Source organism: Vanessa cardui, chromosome 19, assembly GCF_905220365.1.
Source record: "Vanessa cardui chromosome 19, ilVanCard2.1, whole genome shotgun sequence".
Taxonomy (NCBI): Eukaryota; Metazoa; Arthropoda; class Insecta; order Lepidoptera; family Nymphalidae; genus Vanessa; species Vanessa cardui.
Window position 1 is genome coordinate 8358639 of NC_061141.1, and position 16981 is coordinate 8375619.

General features: G+C 32.4%; 1 protein-coding gene across 1 annotated transcript in view; it reads left to right on the forward strand.

Moving 5' to 3' along the window:
- The window catches only part of LOC124538061 (head-specific guanylate cyclase), a 117675-nt gene that overhangs the window by 50935 nt on the left and 49759 nt on the right, over nt 1–16981 (forward strand). The window contains exon 3 of the mRNA XM_047115070.1: nt 15829–15902. Coding sequence (XP_046971026.1) covers nt 15829–15902 — 74 coding nt within the window. The remainder of the gene's footprint in view (nt 1–15828; nt 15903–16981) is intronic.

Genomic DNA, 16981 nt, shown 5'->3' on the forward strand with positions numbered 1-16981 from the left:
ATAATGAAACAAAATATAAGCACATAACACTCGGATTCGGATTTGATACAGAATATTTTCGATTGAATATCACGTGTTAGAACATCTAAAAAATCATTTTGTATATAACATATGCTTACCACCATTTACCCTTTGATATCCTAGGTTAGACGCTGTGAATCTAATCTGATGGTTAAATTCATGTGAGTAATATGTATTTATGATTCGTCTCGTGCTCAGCGGTAACAGGAAATATTGTGAGGAAACCATGTAGCGGATGAAACCTGCCTCGTTTATCCACAAACTCAGATCAGAGGAGTTCTAAATCTTCTTCACAAAACGGAGAAGTTTTCTTAGCCCAGAATATTTACAGAATGTTCCATTTTCAGCACTCATAAATGGAGAACACTTGCAGATAATTACATAGTATAATATAAAAAAGCCGCTTACCACTGTCTGTCCTTATCTTATATCTTTCAAATTACGCGACGAATTTAGATGCGGTTTCTTAATAGATATAGTGATTTGAGAGGAAAGTTTTTGTATAAAATACATGAAAAATATAAAACATAAACATGGATAATTTTAGAAGTTTCTAATGAGTTGTAAATAAACAAATTCTGTTATATATTTCGTATCAATATTGCACCCGCGCGAAGTCGGGGCGGGTCGCTAGTTTTACATAAAACCCCAGTCATCAACAATTAATTCCAGAAACTATTAATCATCACTAATTGCTTCCGCGTTTAACATATCTTCCTTGGGCAATATCGTCTCGAATTAAATGGCTTACAAAATACAGTAATAAAGAATAATGACTGGTATTATTCCATTTTTGATAGTAGATTGGTTATCAAATATGAACTACTGAATGAAGTTACATTTTTATATCTAGTTTAAAATGAAATTATATTTGGCTTTGATGCCGACATAGTATGTAGCTATTTTTCAAATCCAATAAAACTTGTGCTAGATTTGGGGTTTTAGAGAGCCGAGATGTCCCATTGGTTAGAACGAGTGCATCTTAACAGATGATTGCGGGTTCAAACACAGGCAAGTGGAACTGAATATTCAGGTGCAAACATCGTGGGGAAACCTGCATGTGTCTTATTTCATAGAAATTCTGCCACATGAGTATTCCACCAAACTGCATTGAACGACCGTGGTGGAACATGTTCGAAACCTTCTCCCCAAAAAAGTAGAAGAGGCCTTAGTCCAGCAGTGAGAAATGTACAGGCTGTTGTTGTAGGTTTGGGGACATCAATAAACCATGGGAGCCAAGTATCGAACCTGCAGATTTTGTCATCGCTCGACGGGTCGTAAGCCATTGCGCTGTTGATACTTACGACTGTCTTTTAACTTAATGTAAAACATTATTTAATTGGAAAATAACAATAATCTCAAAAGTGATCACTGAAATTAACATACATATTTGATGTGTTACAGATATCCATAAGCAGTGGTTTTCAATGGTTTGCCTCCTGCTCGTTTGGCAAATATAACATAGAAAATACAATGATATAAAATTAAATCGGTCGTTATGAGAAATTTAATTTTTATATGTGTACTTTGTGTTTCGTGCTGTATATTGTAACATAAAGAACTGTTATAATCAACCATATGATTTGAAGAAAATATATTAACAATAATGTAAGGCTTTACTTGCAATTCTCACAGGAAAACAAAAAATTAAGCAGGTCAACAAAAGAGAGGCTAACCCACGAAAGCAAAGACACTGTAAGAAAAAAAATTACATAATATTTTCAAAGGAGATTTTTTCGTAGCGTTTATTATACGAACAGTTGAGGTTCTTACTTCAAATTTTATGATTGATTCGTATTGTGTCTCACAACCAGAAATCAAAACAGATCTAGCCCATGCACTTTTCTATTCATGTTAAGCAACGTATTATACATATTTATTTACAATAAGATATTCTAATCAGTGTGTACAACATGCCTATTCTGTATTACGAATAATCATTATGCAATTGTATACTAATTGTCATTAACTATTTGCTTATATTAACAGCTTTGTCAACTATATTCAAGCATCAATTCTAATCAATGTGCTTGAACGGCCCCATTCCAATCAATGCTATTAACGTCGAATTACAATTAATTTGTCAATGCTATCAATGTTGAGTATGCACCAAATTATATTATAAGTGAGAAATGGGTCGAGATGACCAATAATCCAGAATCAAATCTGGGGAAAAAACTAACAATAAGCTTCAATTCTTGTAGTTAAAAATCAAAGTCATAATATGTATATTCATAAAAGCACGTTCGAATGACATTTTACAATGTTACTACAGCTAAAGACGGTAGTTTGAAAAAGAAGAACTCAGTAGCTACTCTTATCTGCTATTCAAATTACAGAGTAAATCTATAAAGTACAATTAAATTTATATGTAACCTAACTATTAATCAACAAAAGCTGAATGCACCTACTTTTATCACTAACATAATCTTGTATCCAGTGATATGCCTTATCTATCATTTTTTTTATTCTAGTTTTAATTTTTCTAATATAAGTCATCTCGTTCATGGTGATGGCAACCTCCGTAAAGAAAGCTGTATTTGTCAAGTAAACTTATGCATCAATACATACTTATCCACCAAAACAACAAACATTGAAGAAGCTTTAGGATCTTTTCTTATATGAGATTAAATTTCTTCTTAATGTTTTTCCCTAGTGATTTGTATAAGAAAGAATTACTACGAGTATATGATGAAGTTACGATTTATTGAAACGACTTTTAGTAGATGCTATAAATGTGATGGATCCGAAATTATGAAAGTCATTAATTAAATCTGTTCCAAGTAATCAACATATTTTAATGATATCTTTGAACTGAGATTAATTATATTTTATATTACAATCTGATAGTGTATTGCTTTGTGCAAACCCGTCTGAATAAGTAAAACACATCAGATGATCAACCATCAAATAGTAATATTTTGTAGTGTTGTGTAAGATAAAGGGCATCAGGGCACGACATTTCAGCTCCCAAAGTTGGTAATACATTGGTGAATTAAGGAATGTTTAATATTTCTTAGATCCCAACGTATGTGGGCGATTTTGACCTTACCATCCATTGGCTCAATTACTCCTACTTAAAACATAAATAAATAAAAATTTATACAAAAACAAAAACCGACTTCAAACAAAACAATATTTTAAAACAAATTAATATGCACTAAAAAGTAATAAAAATAATTGCGTATTCAAAAGATTTTTAGAGTAAAGTAACTCCTAAGTAAAATGAAATGAAAAACATTAGACTAATTAAAAGTCGATTTACGATGATATATCGTAGTTACAAAGCCCTACCACCAAGTAAATATATTGTTTTAGTTTTATATAATTGTATTAATTGTATATAACTCATTATTATATTATTGTTTTCGGACTGCTATAACTGGAACAGTTGAAAAACAATATAAAACTAATTTAAAAATGAAAGTATATTTGTCCGATTGGGAATCTTGGATATATTCTTCACCTTAAATGCTTCCACTAGTAATCAAAAATATTTATATTTAACTTTTGTATTCGAAAATCATTATGAACACTTTAATAGTTGAACGAAACGAGTGATTTTCACATCGAAACCTTTACGTTTATTATCTTCATTAATCAAATTGGAGGTAATAACTAGAATCTAGTAGATAATTATATATAGATATAGTACTATGATTTTAATCGCCGTCACTCGAACGATAACAAGCGGTATATGTTATAATTTGTCACGCTATTGACAAATGGCGCATAGCAGCAGGTAGGAGCTGGATGCGAGTAGCCGGAGAAAGACCACAGTGGCGTGCTTGGAGAGGCCTGTGTCCAGCTGTGGACTAAAACGGGCTGATGATGATTGACAAATGTGTCACAATTATTTTTGGTTAATGTAATCGATGATTGTTATTTAAAATGAAAAATATATTTGCACAATAATATAAAATTCACTTGAAATTCATACGGAAACAAAAAATATCTAGTTGGTTATTTGCAATGATTGGTTTCTAAAATTTCACTTTTTAATGTTACATATTAAAAGAAATAAGTCCCTTGTGACTGTAGTTACACTGGCTCATTTACCCTTTAAACTGGCACACAACAGTAGTACGTACTGTTGTTTAGGGGTAGAATATTTTATGAGCCACCATATCTTACTTATCTTACCACCAAGATACTACCATATTTAACAAGATTATACCATATTTGATATTTTGTGTAATTTTTACATAATTGGATGCGGAACCCTTGACATACTTCTCAAATCGCCACGTATATTTACTTAGCAGAAGAATCCCTTCTATTGAAATAGTTGAAGATCCAATTTCAGCCGTAAAATAAAATACTCGAGACGTTTATGTCCGTGATAAAAGAAACAAGTATTTGTTTCAAAACTTTCACATTCCAAACATCTCTCTTTGAAAAGTTCCCTTAACAACCAATAAACGTCGTAGAAACGATCAAATCCTAACGGTTTTATTTTGATACAAAAATTCTCTCAGGACAGCTTAATACTTGCACACATTGGTAATGTTAAAGCTTGTTTAATAATACTATAAATATAAATAATAATATAATAATATAAATAATAATTATGAAAGTAATATAAATTTGAAAGGAATTGTAGAATTATGATTAATGTATTTAATAAAATTTTATTATACTGCTAAATATGCTAAAAACTACTAAATACGACCAAATAATATACTCGACAAGCTAATCCAGTTTGGTAGATCTAATGGGTTAGCCGTAATTTAATAAGAAAATGATAATATACCATTATTATTTTTAATCTGTATCACTCAGGAATATTTTGATTTCGCTGAAATATTTTTATCAATTAAGCTTTCGTTCCGGAGATTACCTACAAAAAAACAATCATATTTTCTCTTTATAAAATTTATATTGTTACAGATATGGAACATTGATCATAAAAATTATATACTGGTTTTTTTTCCTAAAGTGAGATACGTTATTTCAGAATAGTACTGAAGTTATAATTATCGTTATAAAAACCCAATGTTAAGAACACGTGCATCTTAACCGATATACTATTGTATTTCCATGAGTACAATTTGGGTTTTAATTCATCTCGTGCTTGTCGATGAAGGAAAACATTGTAAGTAAACCTGCATATGTCTAATTTTAATACAATTTTGCCACATGAGAATTGGAACCCGCATTGGAGCAGCCTGCTAGTAAAATCCTTCTCTTCAAAGGGAGAAGAGGCATTAGCCCAGTACTGGAAAATTTAAAGGCTATTACTGTACTGCAATAATAAAAAAATATCAATAATACAAGAACAAGTATATTATTGTAGTTTGGTATTATAATATTTGTTAACTTACTTTCAAAGTTGTGAATATTCTCATCATTATAATTCACTTCATTCCTATAAACAAACTTTTATTTGAAATTCGAAGTTTCAGATAAACAATATTACTTGAGCGTTTCGTTTGTCTTTGTTCCGTTTCGCTTGTTTAATTGTGAATAATTATGAAAACATCTTTTATTATTTTTGCTATTCATATTCTTTTATTTGAACCGAAATGGGCCAGTGGTTAGAACGCGTGCGTATTAACCGATGATTGCGGGTTCAGACACAACTATTCATGTGTTTAATTTGTTCTGTAATGGTAGCCTGATGTGTAACACCCTATTTCGGCACATGGCCACTAAAGCAGGCTCGAATCATGTCCACTGTCGCTAGACCTACTGTTGGCCAGGCAGGCTTCCTCACGCCAGCATATCAGGGCTCTATGGGCCCAGTTCTTTGCGAGACAAAGGTAACGAACTCTTCAGCTATACAATATTATGTTTTCTTCATTGCCGGAATAATTGATTATAATAATTTTGCCTTAAAAAAATCACATAATTCATTTCTTATTCATTGGTTAAGAAAAACTTGGGTGCTTATTTAAATAAATGAAACTATGGTTAAATACTTTGCAGATTAATCGAATTAATATAGTATGGGATTGAATTGATTACGCACAAAGTTGTACTAATATTTGAGATTGGTCTCCATTATATTACTTGGTGGTAAGGCTTTTTGCAAGCCCGTCTGGGTAGGTACCACCCACTCATCAGTTATTCTACCGCCAAATAACAGAACTCAGTATTGTTGTGTTCCGGTTAGAAGGATGAAGAGCCAATGTAACTACAGACACAAAGGACATAACATCTTAGTTTCGAAGGTTGGTGGCACATTGACGAATTAAGGAATAGTTAATATTTCTTACAGCGTCATTGTATAAGAGTGATGGTGACCACTTACCATCAGCTGGCCCATATGCTCGTCCGCCAACTTATACTATAAAAAAAAGAATACAAAGGGTATTCCTAGACTATGGCTTAATTTTTTTTATAGAGGTATTCAATGCATATATTTTTTATTCATAGAATAATTTCATACGTTAACTAACGCAACGTTGCGCATAAAAATTTTAATATGTAAATTTTTTTATACTTTATATCAAAACTTAATCGAGATAAAAATGAGTGTTTTGTATCAAAGTAAAATGTCGAAATTCCATCGCGATTTTCATGAAAGCCCTTGTCGGCTTAACGATATCGGCATTTCGTTTTATATTCACGAATTTTTTTTTTTTTTTTTAATTTCAATACAGTGTGTACTTAATTAAAGTGCCCAGGGTAGAATATTGACTTAAAATAATAAAATATGTACATCATAACTCGGTCAGTAACACTGATTTGTTTTGGTGTAGTGAGTGTATTAAGGCAGCATGAACAATGTATCCTTATCAACTTAGACCAATTGTTCTAATAAATAAAAATTTTAACAAAAAGAAAAACCGACTTCAAACAAAACACTATTTTAAAAAAAATGAATATGCACAAAAAAGTAATAAAAATAATTGCGTATTCAACATATTTTTTAGAGTCCTCCTAAGTAAAATGAAATGAAAAATATTAGACTACTTAAAAGTCGATTTACGATTATATAACGTAGTTATAGTTATTGGTATATTTGGAGCCGGTGTCAGCTATGATGCCCTTGCCCCAACAATCAAAAGAAAGAAGCGATACGAGCCCCTAGATTGATCCAGTATATTATTGTGTAAAAGGTAATTTGTAAAAAACATATTTGTTAAAGTATTCTCGTATTGTTTTTGATAGATATACTGTAGGGTTTTATTTGCTGTGGGTGCGATACCCTAACTATAAGTCGTTTAGGAGTTCCATCACTACATAGTATAAAACAAAGTCGCTTTCTCTGACCCTATATCTTAAAATCCACGCAACGGATTTTGATGCGGTTTTCTTTAATATATAGTGTGATTCAAGGGGAAGGTCTGTGTATATAAAACATGAACAATATAATAAAGAAACACTGATAATTTTAGAAGTTTGCGATGTGATGTCGTAAATAAACAAATTCTGTAGTATATTTAGTATCAGTATTGCACCCGTGCGAAGCCGGGGTGGGTAGCTAGTTGATTATAATATTCGACAATGATAATTACATAAACATAACCACATTAAGGAAGGTGACTCAAATATCCAAATAACCTATAAATAAAAGATTCGACTGAATATCGCTAACGTGCTCCTCAGAATTGTTCCGTTCCCTTCCGTTCCGCTACTTTGTCATGGATCCTGTGCTCAGAACCTTACCAAACTTCCACCAAATTACCCTTGAAGTATATATTTTATAACAAAAAAAGAATTATCAAAATTGGTTAACGTGATTTTCAGTTATTCACCTATAAAAAAAAACAAAATAAAAAAGATAACATAATCATAATCTTACCTAAAAAGTAACTTAAACTACAAAAAAAATGCAACAAAATAGGAATGAAAACATGAAAAAAAGAAATTTGTAAAGCAATTACAGCAATCGTGTCCTGAGCAGGTAATGTTCAGCTTCCAAGCTGGGTTCAAAAAACCCAACGCTGATTTTCTGTCACCAGTACACCATTTGTTTCTTATTACGACAATAAAATGTAGTACTTCTAGATAAAAGATACGTAGACATGTTGTCTTATTATGCTTTTGATAATTAGATATTACAAAACGTTGTTTGCTGAGTAATCTCTACTAATTGGTCTTATTAGTGCCTGTATATGCCTCAAATCTTATAGAAAAACTCCTTCTTTTTCTAATAGTTTAAATTTCAGTTATTTCAAATATTTCTAAATTCGACACTACAATATTGGGTATCTTTAAATGAATGTAATATAATAAATGTACTATACTGTATATTTTGATAATATTATGACGGATATGATCCCTTGAGAATGATCGTCGTGGGCGAAATCGTTTAGGAAGACATCATCATCATCGATCTTAATATTGAGACATATTTTATTGAAACCCTATTAAATGCCACTGTGTTCGAAATTAAATATCCTTTATATACATATCTTTCACCACTGCCCCACTTCAATTTTTTTATGGAACAGGAAAGCGGACGAGCACATGGGCCACCTGATGGTAAGTGGTCACCATCACCCATAGACAAAGACGTTGTAAGAAGTATTAACTATTCCTTACATCGTCAATGCGCCACCAACCTTGGGAACTAAGATGCTAAAGCCCTACCACCAAGTAAACATTTAAATCTCCAATGCGTCACCAACATTGGGAATTGACATGTGCTGTCCCTGTGCCTGTAGTTACACTGACTCACTCATCCTTCAAACTGGAACAATCTAATATATTTATTTACTGAGTCTTCTCTTCAAAGAAAATGTAATATTGACAAGATATGCCAATTTTTAAAGTTCATGTAGGGAAGGGTATTACAATATTGGAATAATAAGAAATTTATGAAAAAAAATATGTTCAGTAAAATCTATATGAAAAATAATTCTCCAAATTCTTACGGAAACCGACCCGCACTTGACATTTCCATTACGTCACACGACACACATTTGCCCACATCGTGTAATTTTAGATCTTATTATATTTGTTTGTCGGTATGTATAAATATCCTTAATTTACAAATATTATACTGCCGTCAACAAATTCTTATTAAATATTTTCCTTCCAATTACAACGAGCGTACCAAAAACATAAGCCGAGAAAGATAAAAGAACGCCATTTATTTTATACTTCATTTATTCCTAAAACATATTTGAATAAGCTCAAAATTCTAAAATTTCTTTTGTAGAATGTAATGACATTGTTGGAAAGTAATACTGTGTAATTAAGGCTTTATATACTGTCATATTTCATAATTTTTTTATAAGAAATATTCTCGTCGTTGATGCGATGAAAATGGATCAAGAGTAGAATTTTAATACGAAAATAATATTCAAAGTAACCTGTATATGAAGCAAATTATTACTGGTTAAAGGGCTTTACAAGCCTGTGTTATCTACCCACTCATCACAAATTCTTCCTCAAAACAACAATCCTCTATACTGTTTTCTTTCAGTTTGGCTGATGAGTGAGCCAACTACGAGCACAAAGATCATAACGTATCAGTTTCAAATATTTCTGACGCATTGATGCTATAAGGAATAGTTAATACTTCCTAAAGAAAGAAGTAGAAGAACCTACCTATTTCGTATTATAAATGCCAATACTCCGAACAACAGTGTTACAGTCTTGGTTGAAAATGTTGGAACATATTTTATTACTGCCAATATGTGGATTGGCTTGGTATTCCATTTAGAACTCGCTGTTTCCTATACCATTTCTACAATACGAACATATTATCTATATATCATACATATTGTCTATATAATACGAACATGCTAATTCCAAGATGATGCAATTTGTTGAAATTAGCGTGCAATAAGACTATCGCTAAGTTTAAAGAAATTGTCAAAGAACGCTTTTGTATAAAAAGGTATTATACAATTAGAGACTTAATGTTTAATTGATAAGTAAGTATAACGTTTCTATATTGAATTACTCTATCAAACATTTAACGCCGCAACGTCACACTTTATTTAGAAAGTATCTTGAATGTGATATCAAGAAAATTTTCAATAAGTTTGTTAAAATAAATATAGTAAATGTGACAGTTTGAATGAATTGATGTTCGTTACTTATACTAGAAAGGCAGAACGAATGTCAATGAATTTTTAAATTTGTTAACGAAATGTTTAAAAAACATAAAAGTAATACACAAACCAATTTTGATTTTATTAGTATTTGTCATTTACGACCTTTTATACAGACCAATAAATAAACGTTATAAAATAAATATATTAATATTTTCTAGCTAAGCGCACTCCTCATTTTCTTTAGCAATAAATTTCATCCTTGCGAAGCGGGGTCGTTTGTATTATTATACTAAAACCTCCGAAACACATTGCATCTTGTCGTATAAGTTTCAAGAATATGGGATCAAAAAAGTCTTGAGTAAGGTATTACAAAGTACCGTCTATAGAATAAATAGATATGTACTATATTCTTGAGCTGAGATGGCCCAGTGATTAGAACGCGTGCATCTTAACCGATGATTGCGAGTTCAAACCCAGGCAAGCCCCACTATATATAATATATGTCTTTAAATGGTGTTTATAAATCATCTCGTGCTCGACGGTGAAGGAATACATCGTGAGGAAACCTGCATATGTCTAATTTCATCGAAATTCTGCCACGTGTGCATTCTACCAACCCGCATTGGAACAGCGTGGTGGAATATGAGAGGACACTTTATCCCAGCTATGGTAAATTTACAGGCTGTTACTTTACTTTACTTTTACTATATTCTCTACTTAGGAGATAAAAAAATCACTCCATTAGTCATTTGACACTCCGAAATGCGTATAGCATCGCTGTTCCGTCTTTCGCAATACGATCCGCTGGTTCGATCACTTAAGGTTTCCTATTACGCACAATGTACTTTGACCTTAATAAATTGAACGTAACATGATTTGTCATTTAGTGGAAAACAAATATTATCAGCCTTGCCTCATATTTTTTCAAATTTGGAATATCCCTCAACATATTAAGCCAACATCAAAGATTCGCCCACACTATACACGTATCGGCCAAAACTACAAATATAATATCAGCGTACGTGTAATTTCTTTTGATTGAAATCAGTAATCTTGTAGTAATTGGAATCATAAATATTGTAAGACAAAATAATCCAATTAATTACAAGTTGGAACCAAGTTTTCTACCAATGTTTTATGTTGGTTCGTACGAGCGGTCGAGGTATTAATTCCCAATAACCACGAAGAATATGCTTCCATTAATTTTCAATTTTACACGTACAGCATGTATCTACGTCTACGTCGAATATGACACCAATCATAATTGTATGACTATTAAAATAAGTGTCTTTATCATCGATTTTATTGGTTCTGTAGATAAAGTTACACGTTCTTCTCCATAGCATTCTATTTCCACATTTGGATTATGCCGTGCTTCGAATATAATTTAGTCGGACAAATTTTAGGTGGCATAGAACCAATTGTACGACGTACACGCGCCTATTAGACCAGTCCGAATTAAGCATCTTCCTGCTCCTTTGCTTACAGATGACGTAAAATCCTTGCAAAATAAAAAGAACGCCGCTAAAGCTAAATATAAGTGTAATGCGAGCGACGTAAATCTGGAAAAATATAAGAAAGCTAGAAATCACTGCAACAGGATTTGTAGAGACGAACAACGACGCCACATTCATAAATCTATTTTAGAGGAAGATGACACAAGTAAAGTCTGGAAATTCCTTAAATCACTTGGAGTTGGGAAAACTAGTCAAGAAAATTACTCTCAATACTGTGACCTCGATCAGCTTAATCAGCATTTCTCATCCTCGGCTGTTATAGATGGAGCCACGAAATTAAGTACAATAAATCAAATTCTTGCTTCATCCACTCCAGATTTCTCTCCTTTTGTTTTTAGTCTAATTACTGAAAGTGATGTTAAGAGAAACATCTTAAGTATCAACTCTAATGCTGTTGGTTCTGACTGCATTAGTCGCAAGATGATCATTCCTATCCTTGACCTTTTGACACCTATAATCACGTCCATTCTTAATCACTCTATAACCACGGGTAAATTTCCCTCTGCATGGAAAGATGCTCAAGTGATTCCTATACCTAAAAAACCCAACCCTTCCTGTGTTACTGATTATCGTCCAATATCTATTCTCCCTTTCCTCTCTAAAGTCCTAGAGCGACTGGTACATCAACAGTTAAGCTTATACCTTTCCAAAAATAATCTTTTAAATCCTTTCCAATCCGGCTTTCGTCATGGTCACAGCACGACTACTGCATTAGTCAAAATTACCGATGACATTCGTTTTGGTATGGATAAGCAGCGGGTGACTGTGTTGACATTGTTGGACTTCAGCAATGCGTTTAACAGTGTTGACTATGATATTCTGCTGGCTTTCTTAAGGTCTCTTAACATATCTCCTAAAGTAATTGACTGGTTTCATTGTTACTTGGACGGGCGTCGGCAACGTATACGTGTTAACGATAATTATTCCAACTGGTGTGTACTAAATGCTGGCGTCCCCCAAGGTGGCGTGTTGTCCCCTCTTTTATTTTCAATATTTATTAACTCCATAACTAAACATCTATCTTCTCTCTACCACCTGTATGCTGATGATCTTCAGCTATACCTAACGTCGCATGTAAATGACTTACCAAACTCAATAAGCATAATCAACAATGACTTAGCACACATTTCTCATTGGAGTAAAACCCATGGTCTAACAGTTAATCCAACTAAGTCGCAGGCCATTATAATTGGTAGTCAAAAGTTATTACCGAAAATTGATTGGACTAATCTACCACCTGTGAAATTTGATGGAGTTCTTATTCCTTTTGAAGACAAGGTCAAAAACTTGGGCATAATCTTTGATAAAACGTTATCATGGATTCCGCAGGTTACCGAAGTGAGTAGAAAGATATTTTCGGCGATTGGTTCTCTGCGTAGGTTACAAAACTTTTTGCCCATATCTACCAAAATTACGTTAGCACAAACTCTCCTATTACCAATCTTAGATTATGCCGACGTATGTTATCTCGATTTAAACGAGGAGCAACTAAATAAACTTGAGCGCATTCAAAATCTCTGTATACGGTTCATATTTGGGCTTCGCAAATATGACCATGTTTCTGAATTTCGCAAAACGCTCAAGTGGCTTCCAGTCCGCCTTCGCAGGAATACTCGTATTCTATCATTTCTTTACTGTATCCTATTCAACCCAAAAGTTCCTCTTTATTTAAAAGAGAGATTTAAGTTCCTTGGCGCTTCTCATTGTCGCTCTCTGCGCTCCGAGGATAATTTAATTTTGAGTACCCCTTCTCACTCTTCAACTTGTTACTCAAAATCTTTTACAATTAACGCAGCACGCTTATGGAACTCCTTGCCCTTAGCGGTACGTCGAGCTAAATCCCTTGAAATATTTAAACGTCGCATTTTCGAATATTATATTGATACTTGAAATCGTATTTTCATCCCTTACCTTTCTCCTCCTCCAATCCTCATTTATTTTAAAATTGTGTGTATGTTTTTCTTACTAGTTATGTGTGTATTTTCTCATTATATATGTATGTATTATTTTTACTACTTTATTATGTTTGTATTATAGTACACCTCCACCCTATATTTTTTTGTTTATTATAATGTCCTATGCCAACCGGTTGCCTGGAAGAGATCGCTCTTCTAGCGATAAGGCCGCCGATTGTATACTGTATAACATTGTTTTCTTTTTTCTGTTTTAAAATTTTATGTACTTTGCTTGGTGTACAATAAAGTATATTTCATTCATTTCATTCATTCATTCATTCATTCATTCATTCATTCATTCATAGTACATTATTACCGAACTCAGTGCAAACTCATCTTTGTAACTAACACCCAATCACATAGAAAGGCTGAGTCAGCCCAGAGTAATTATGTACAGGTAAGGTTATTGACGGTGTAAATTACTACTTATATTTAAAGTGCTACAAATTATAGGCTGTTGACCGCTTACTATCCAATAGTCCACTGACCATTTGAACGTTAACCTACTTCATATCAATCTATTAATATATTAAATGTGAAAGTAACTCTGCCTGTCTATCTGTCGCTCTTTCACGACCAAACCGCTGAACCAAATTTCATGAAATTTGTTATGAAGAAAAAAAAAACTCTATGAAAGGATATAGGCTACTTTTTTGCCTAACGTGACAACCAACACCCCAATAGCATTCGAAGCCGCGGGCGACTACTAGTATAATATATTTGATGGGTTTCGAACTTCCGAAAGCATATGAGATCGAGTTCAGTAATAATTTTATATCTTGCGTAAAATCTATATAAAGTTTGGCAAAGACGTTGCCTTTCCATAATTCAGTTTGAACTATCCACGGGCGTATGTCGTATCTGGGTCGAGCACTCTACGGCTTCCATGACATTCCTACATTCGTCATGTATCTTACTATACATCGATATATAATCTATATATATACATATTGTATTTATAGAGTTACTATGAATATATTATTCGTGTAATTCCCCTCCATACTTTGAATGGAATATTATATATTCCGAAAAATCATTCCACAAAAAAGAACTATAAATGAATTCCATATAATTTTATCGATTTACAGAACCTATCAGAAATAGTGATTTTGTCGGGTTAATTCACACATGTCATAATAACAGAACTGATTCTGATCATCAAGAGATAATTACAAATTGTACAATCAAAATGAAATAAGTGTATAGTATTTAAAAACTAATATAAATCCAGTATACGAGTACGCATAAAATATATATGTTGATGATTCGAGAATGCGTTTATTAATGAAAAAAATTATGACGTAATTTTATCTTAACTCAAGATATCTATTGCTAAATTACATTGCAAACCATTTCGTATATATATTTCGTATGTATATAATATCAAATTTAATTTAAAAAAAAAAAAACAATATTCCAAATCAATCACAAAATATAAACATCTTACCGCGCAATTACCTAATTGCGTTAACCAACTCAACTAAACTTCAATTACGTTTTATGTAAACATTTCCCTCAGTTCTGCCCTTCAGACGTCAATTAAAAAATAAATCAGACGAATCTATTTTCAAACCAATTTAGCTATCGGTCTCAAATTCGACGGCCCACCGTAAGCTGTCAATTTAACAAAAAAATTCGGCGCAAAAAAAAAGCCTTTTTATAAATCCATCATCTGCTTTGGCATGTCATGGTGATATATGTTGTTTTTATGGCGCCATTGAGAATCGGTTGGCGTTTTGCCCTTACGCTTCACGAAAAAAATATTTTCGGTCATAAGAATTATACTTGACAATTTTTTTTTTATTTTATAATTTGCTTTCTCTTTTCGACCCAAAACTTAAAACTATATGAAAATCTTACGCAGATTTTTGGATTGGATGAAATATAATTAATAATCTAATAAAGCGTCGATAGGGAAATAGTTAACGTATGATGTGGATGTCGTCACAATTTCTGACACAAGCTTAAATCTTAATTTGTGTAAAGTTTTCGCGTTCATCAATGATTGGAACACAGCGTCTAATGCGTTATTTCTATCAGATCCTGCAACGTCTCCGATCTATGCCGAAGACGACCATCGCAGTGGATTTGTAATCCATCCCATTTACATGCATGGGATCATTAAATCCCAATGCATGGAGGAATAGTTTAAATCACAGATAATTTCTCATTTATAATTTGAGTAGGTTTATCAGCACTAGTATTGAGCCAGTGATTAAAATTTAGCCTATTTATACATACGTCTACGAAGCCTCTAATTGCAAAAGATCTTTGTTATATTCAAACTTAACGAAGTAATTTCGAAACCAATTATCTGATAATAACAAATTAAAGTGAAGCGTTTATGTGCAATACATAAAACAAGCTCTTTTCTTACAGAATGATTGCCTCCACGCCGCAGTGACGTCATTAACGAAGAACCAGGCGGAGCATTACGACAAATACGATTGCCTGTGAGTACTAATAAAATTGTAATTTCTTTTGCACCATTAACTTCGCCCTCGATTAACTTTTACCGTTCTGATTATATTGGATTAACAGAATAATTTAGGTCTGTTTTTTTTAAAGGAATGTAATGTAGATGGATGGTTTTTATTCATATTTTGTAACCTTTTTTATGAGTAATTTCTTTTGACAATTCCACAGTTACTGCCAATCTTGCGATGGGCACTAGCCTATTATTAGGATGGTTTTTATTTCATATAAAAAGTGAAATTGAGTATCTAATTGAAATTTATTCGACCAATTGACAATGTCAATTTTCTTTTTTTTTAAAGTTCATATATTCTTTTGAGAACAAACTCTCAGAAACTTATTTAACAATACTATTTATAAGGGATTCGGAAGAGTTACGATATTTCACGAGTAAGAAACGATGTGAGTTCATACAGTACTGCGATGTAAAATTGAAGCGTGTTCTAGTATCTTTTTTTATTATTTATACTCACATATAATGATTATTTGTTCTAATAATCTTTAAAATTCTTTCAAATCTTTTTGAAAAATAACTCACCATGTTTGTCATAATTAATTAATTGTTTATGGATGATCTATCCTACCTGACGACAATAAGGCGCCATGGGATCACCTTTGCTGACTTGGCTTTATGCCACTAAAGGCGCTTACTTGCTCGACTAAAAGATGCGCTTAACAATAATTCATTTGAAAAATATGACTCATTCATCTGACCTTGAAACCACAACAAACAAAATAATAAGATTATTAAAAGAGAAATTTAAAAATAAATATTTTCTCAAAACAATATTTCTTGCTGGCAACATCGAAAACAAAAGAATGCTTACAAGACAAAAGGAACTATCTATATCGCCTTTATCTTCTTCTTCTATATCTATAAATGTCACTGTAATTCTCTCAAATAGCAATTCACATACTTGTCTTATAGCTGAGTTTTATGAATACTAATGACGTATTTATTTTTATTCACGTGACAGCTTGTTAATTTCATAAAAATACGCTCCAGTTATTTTATATGTAGCTTTAAGTATTGTAAACACTGAATGTCGTGAAAATT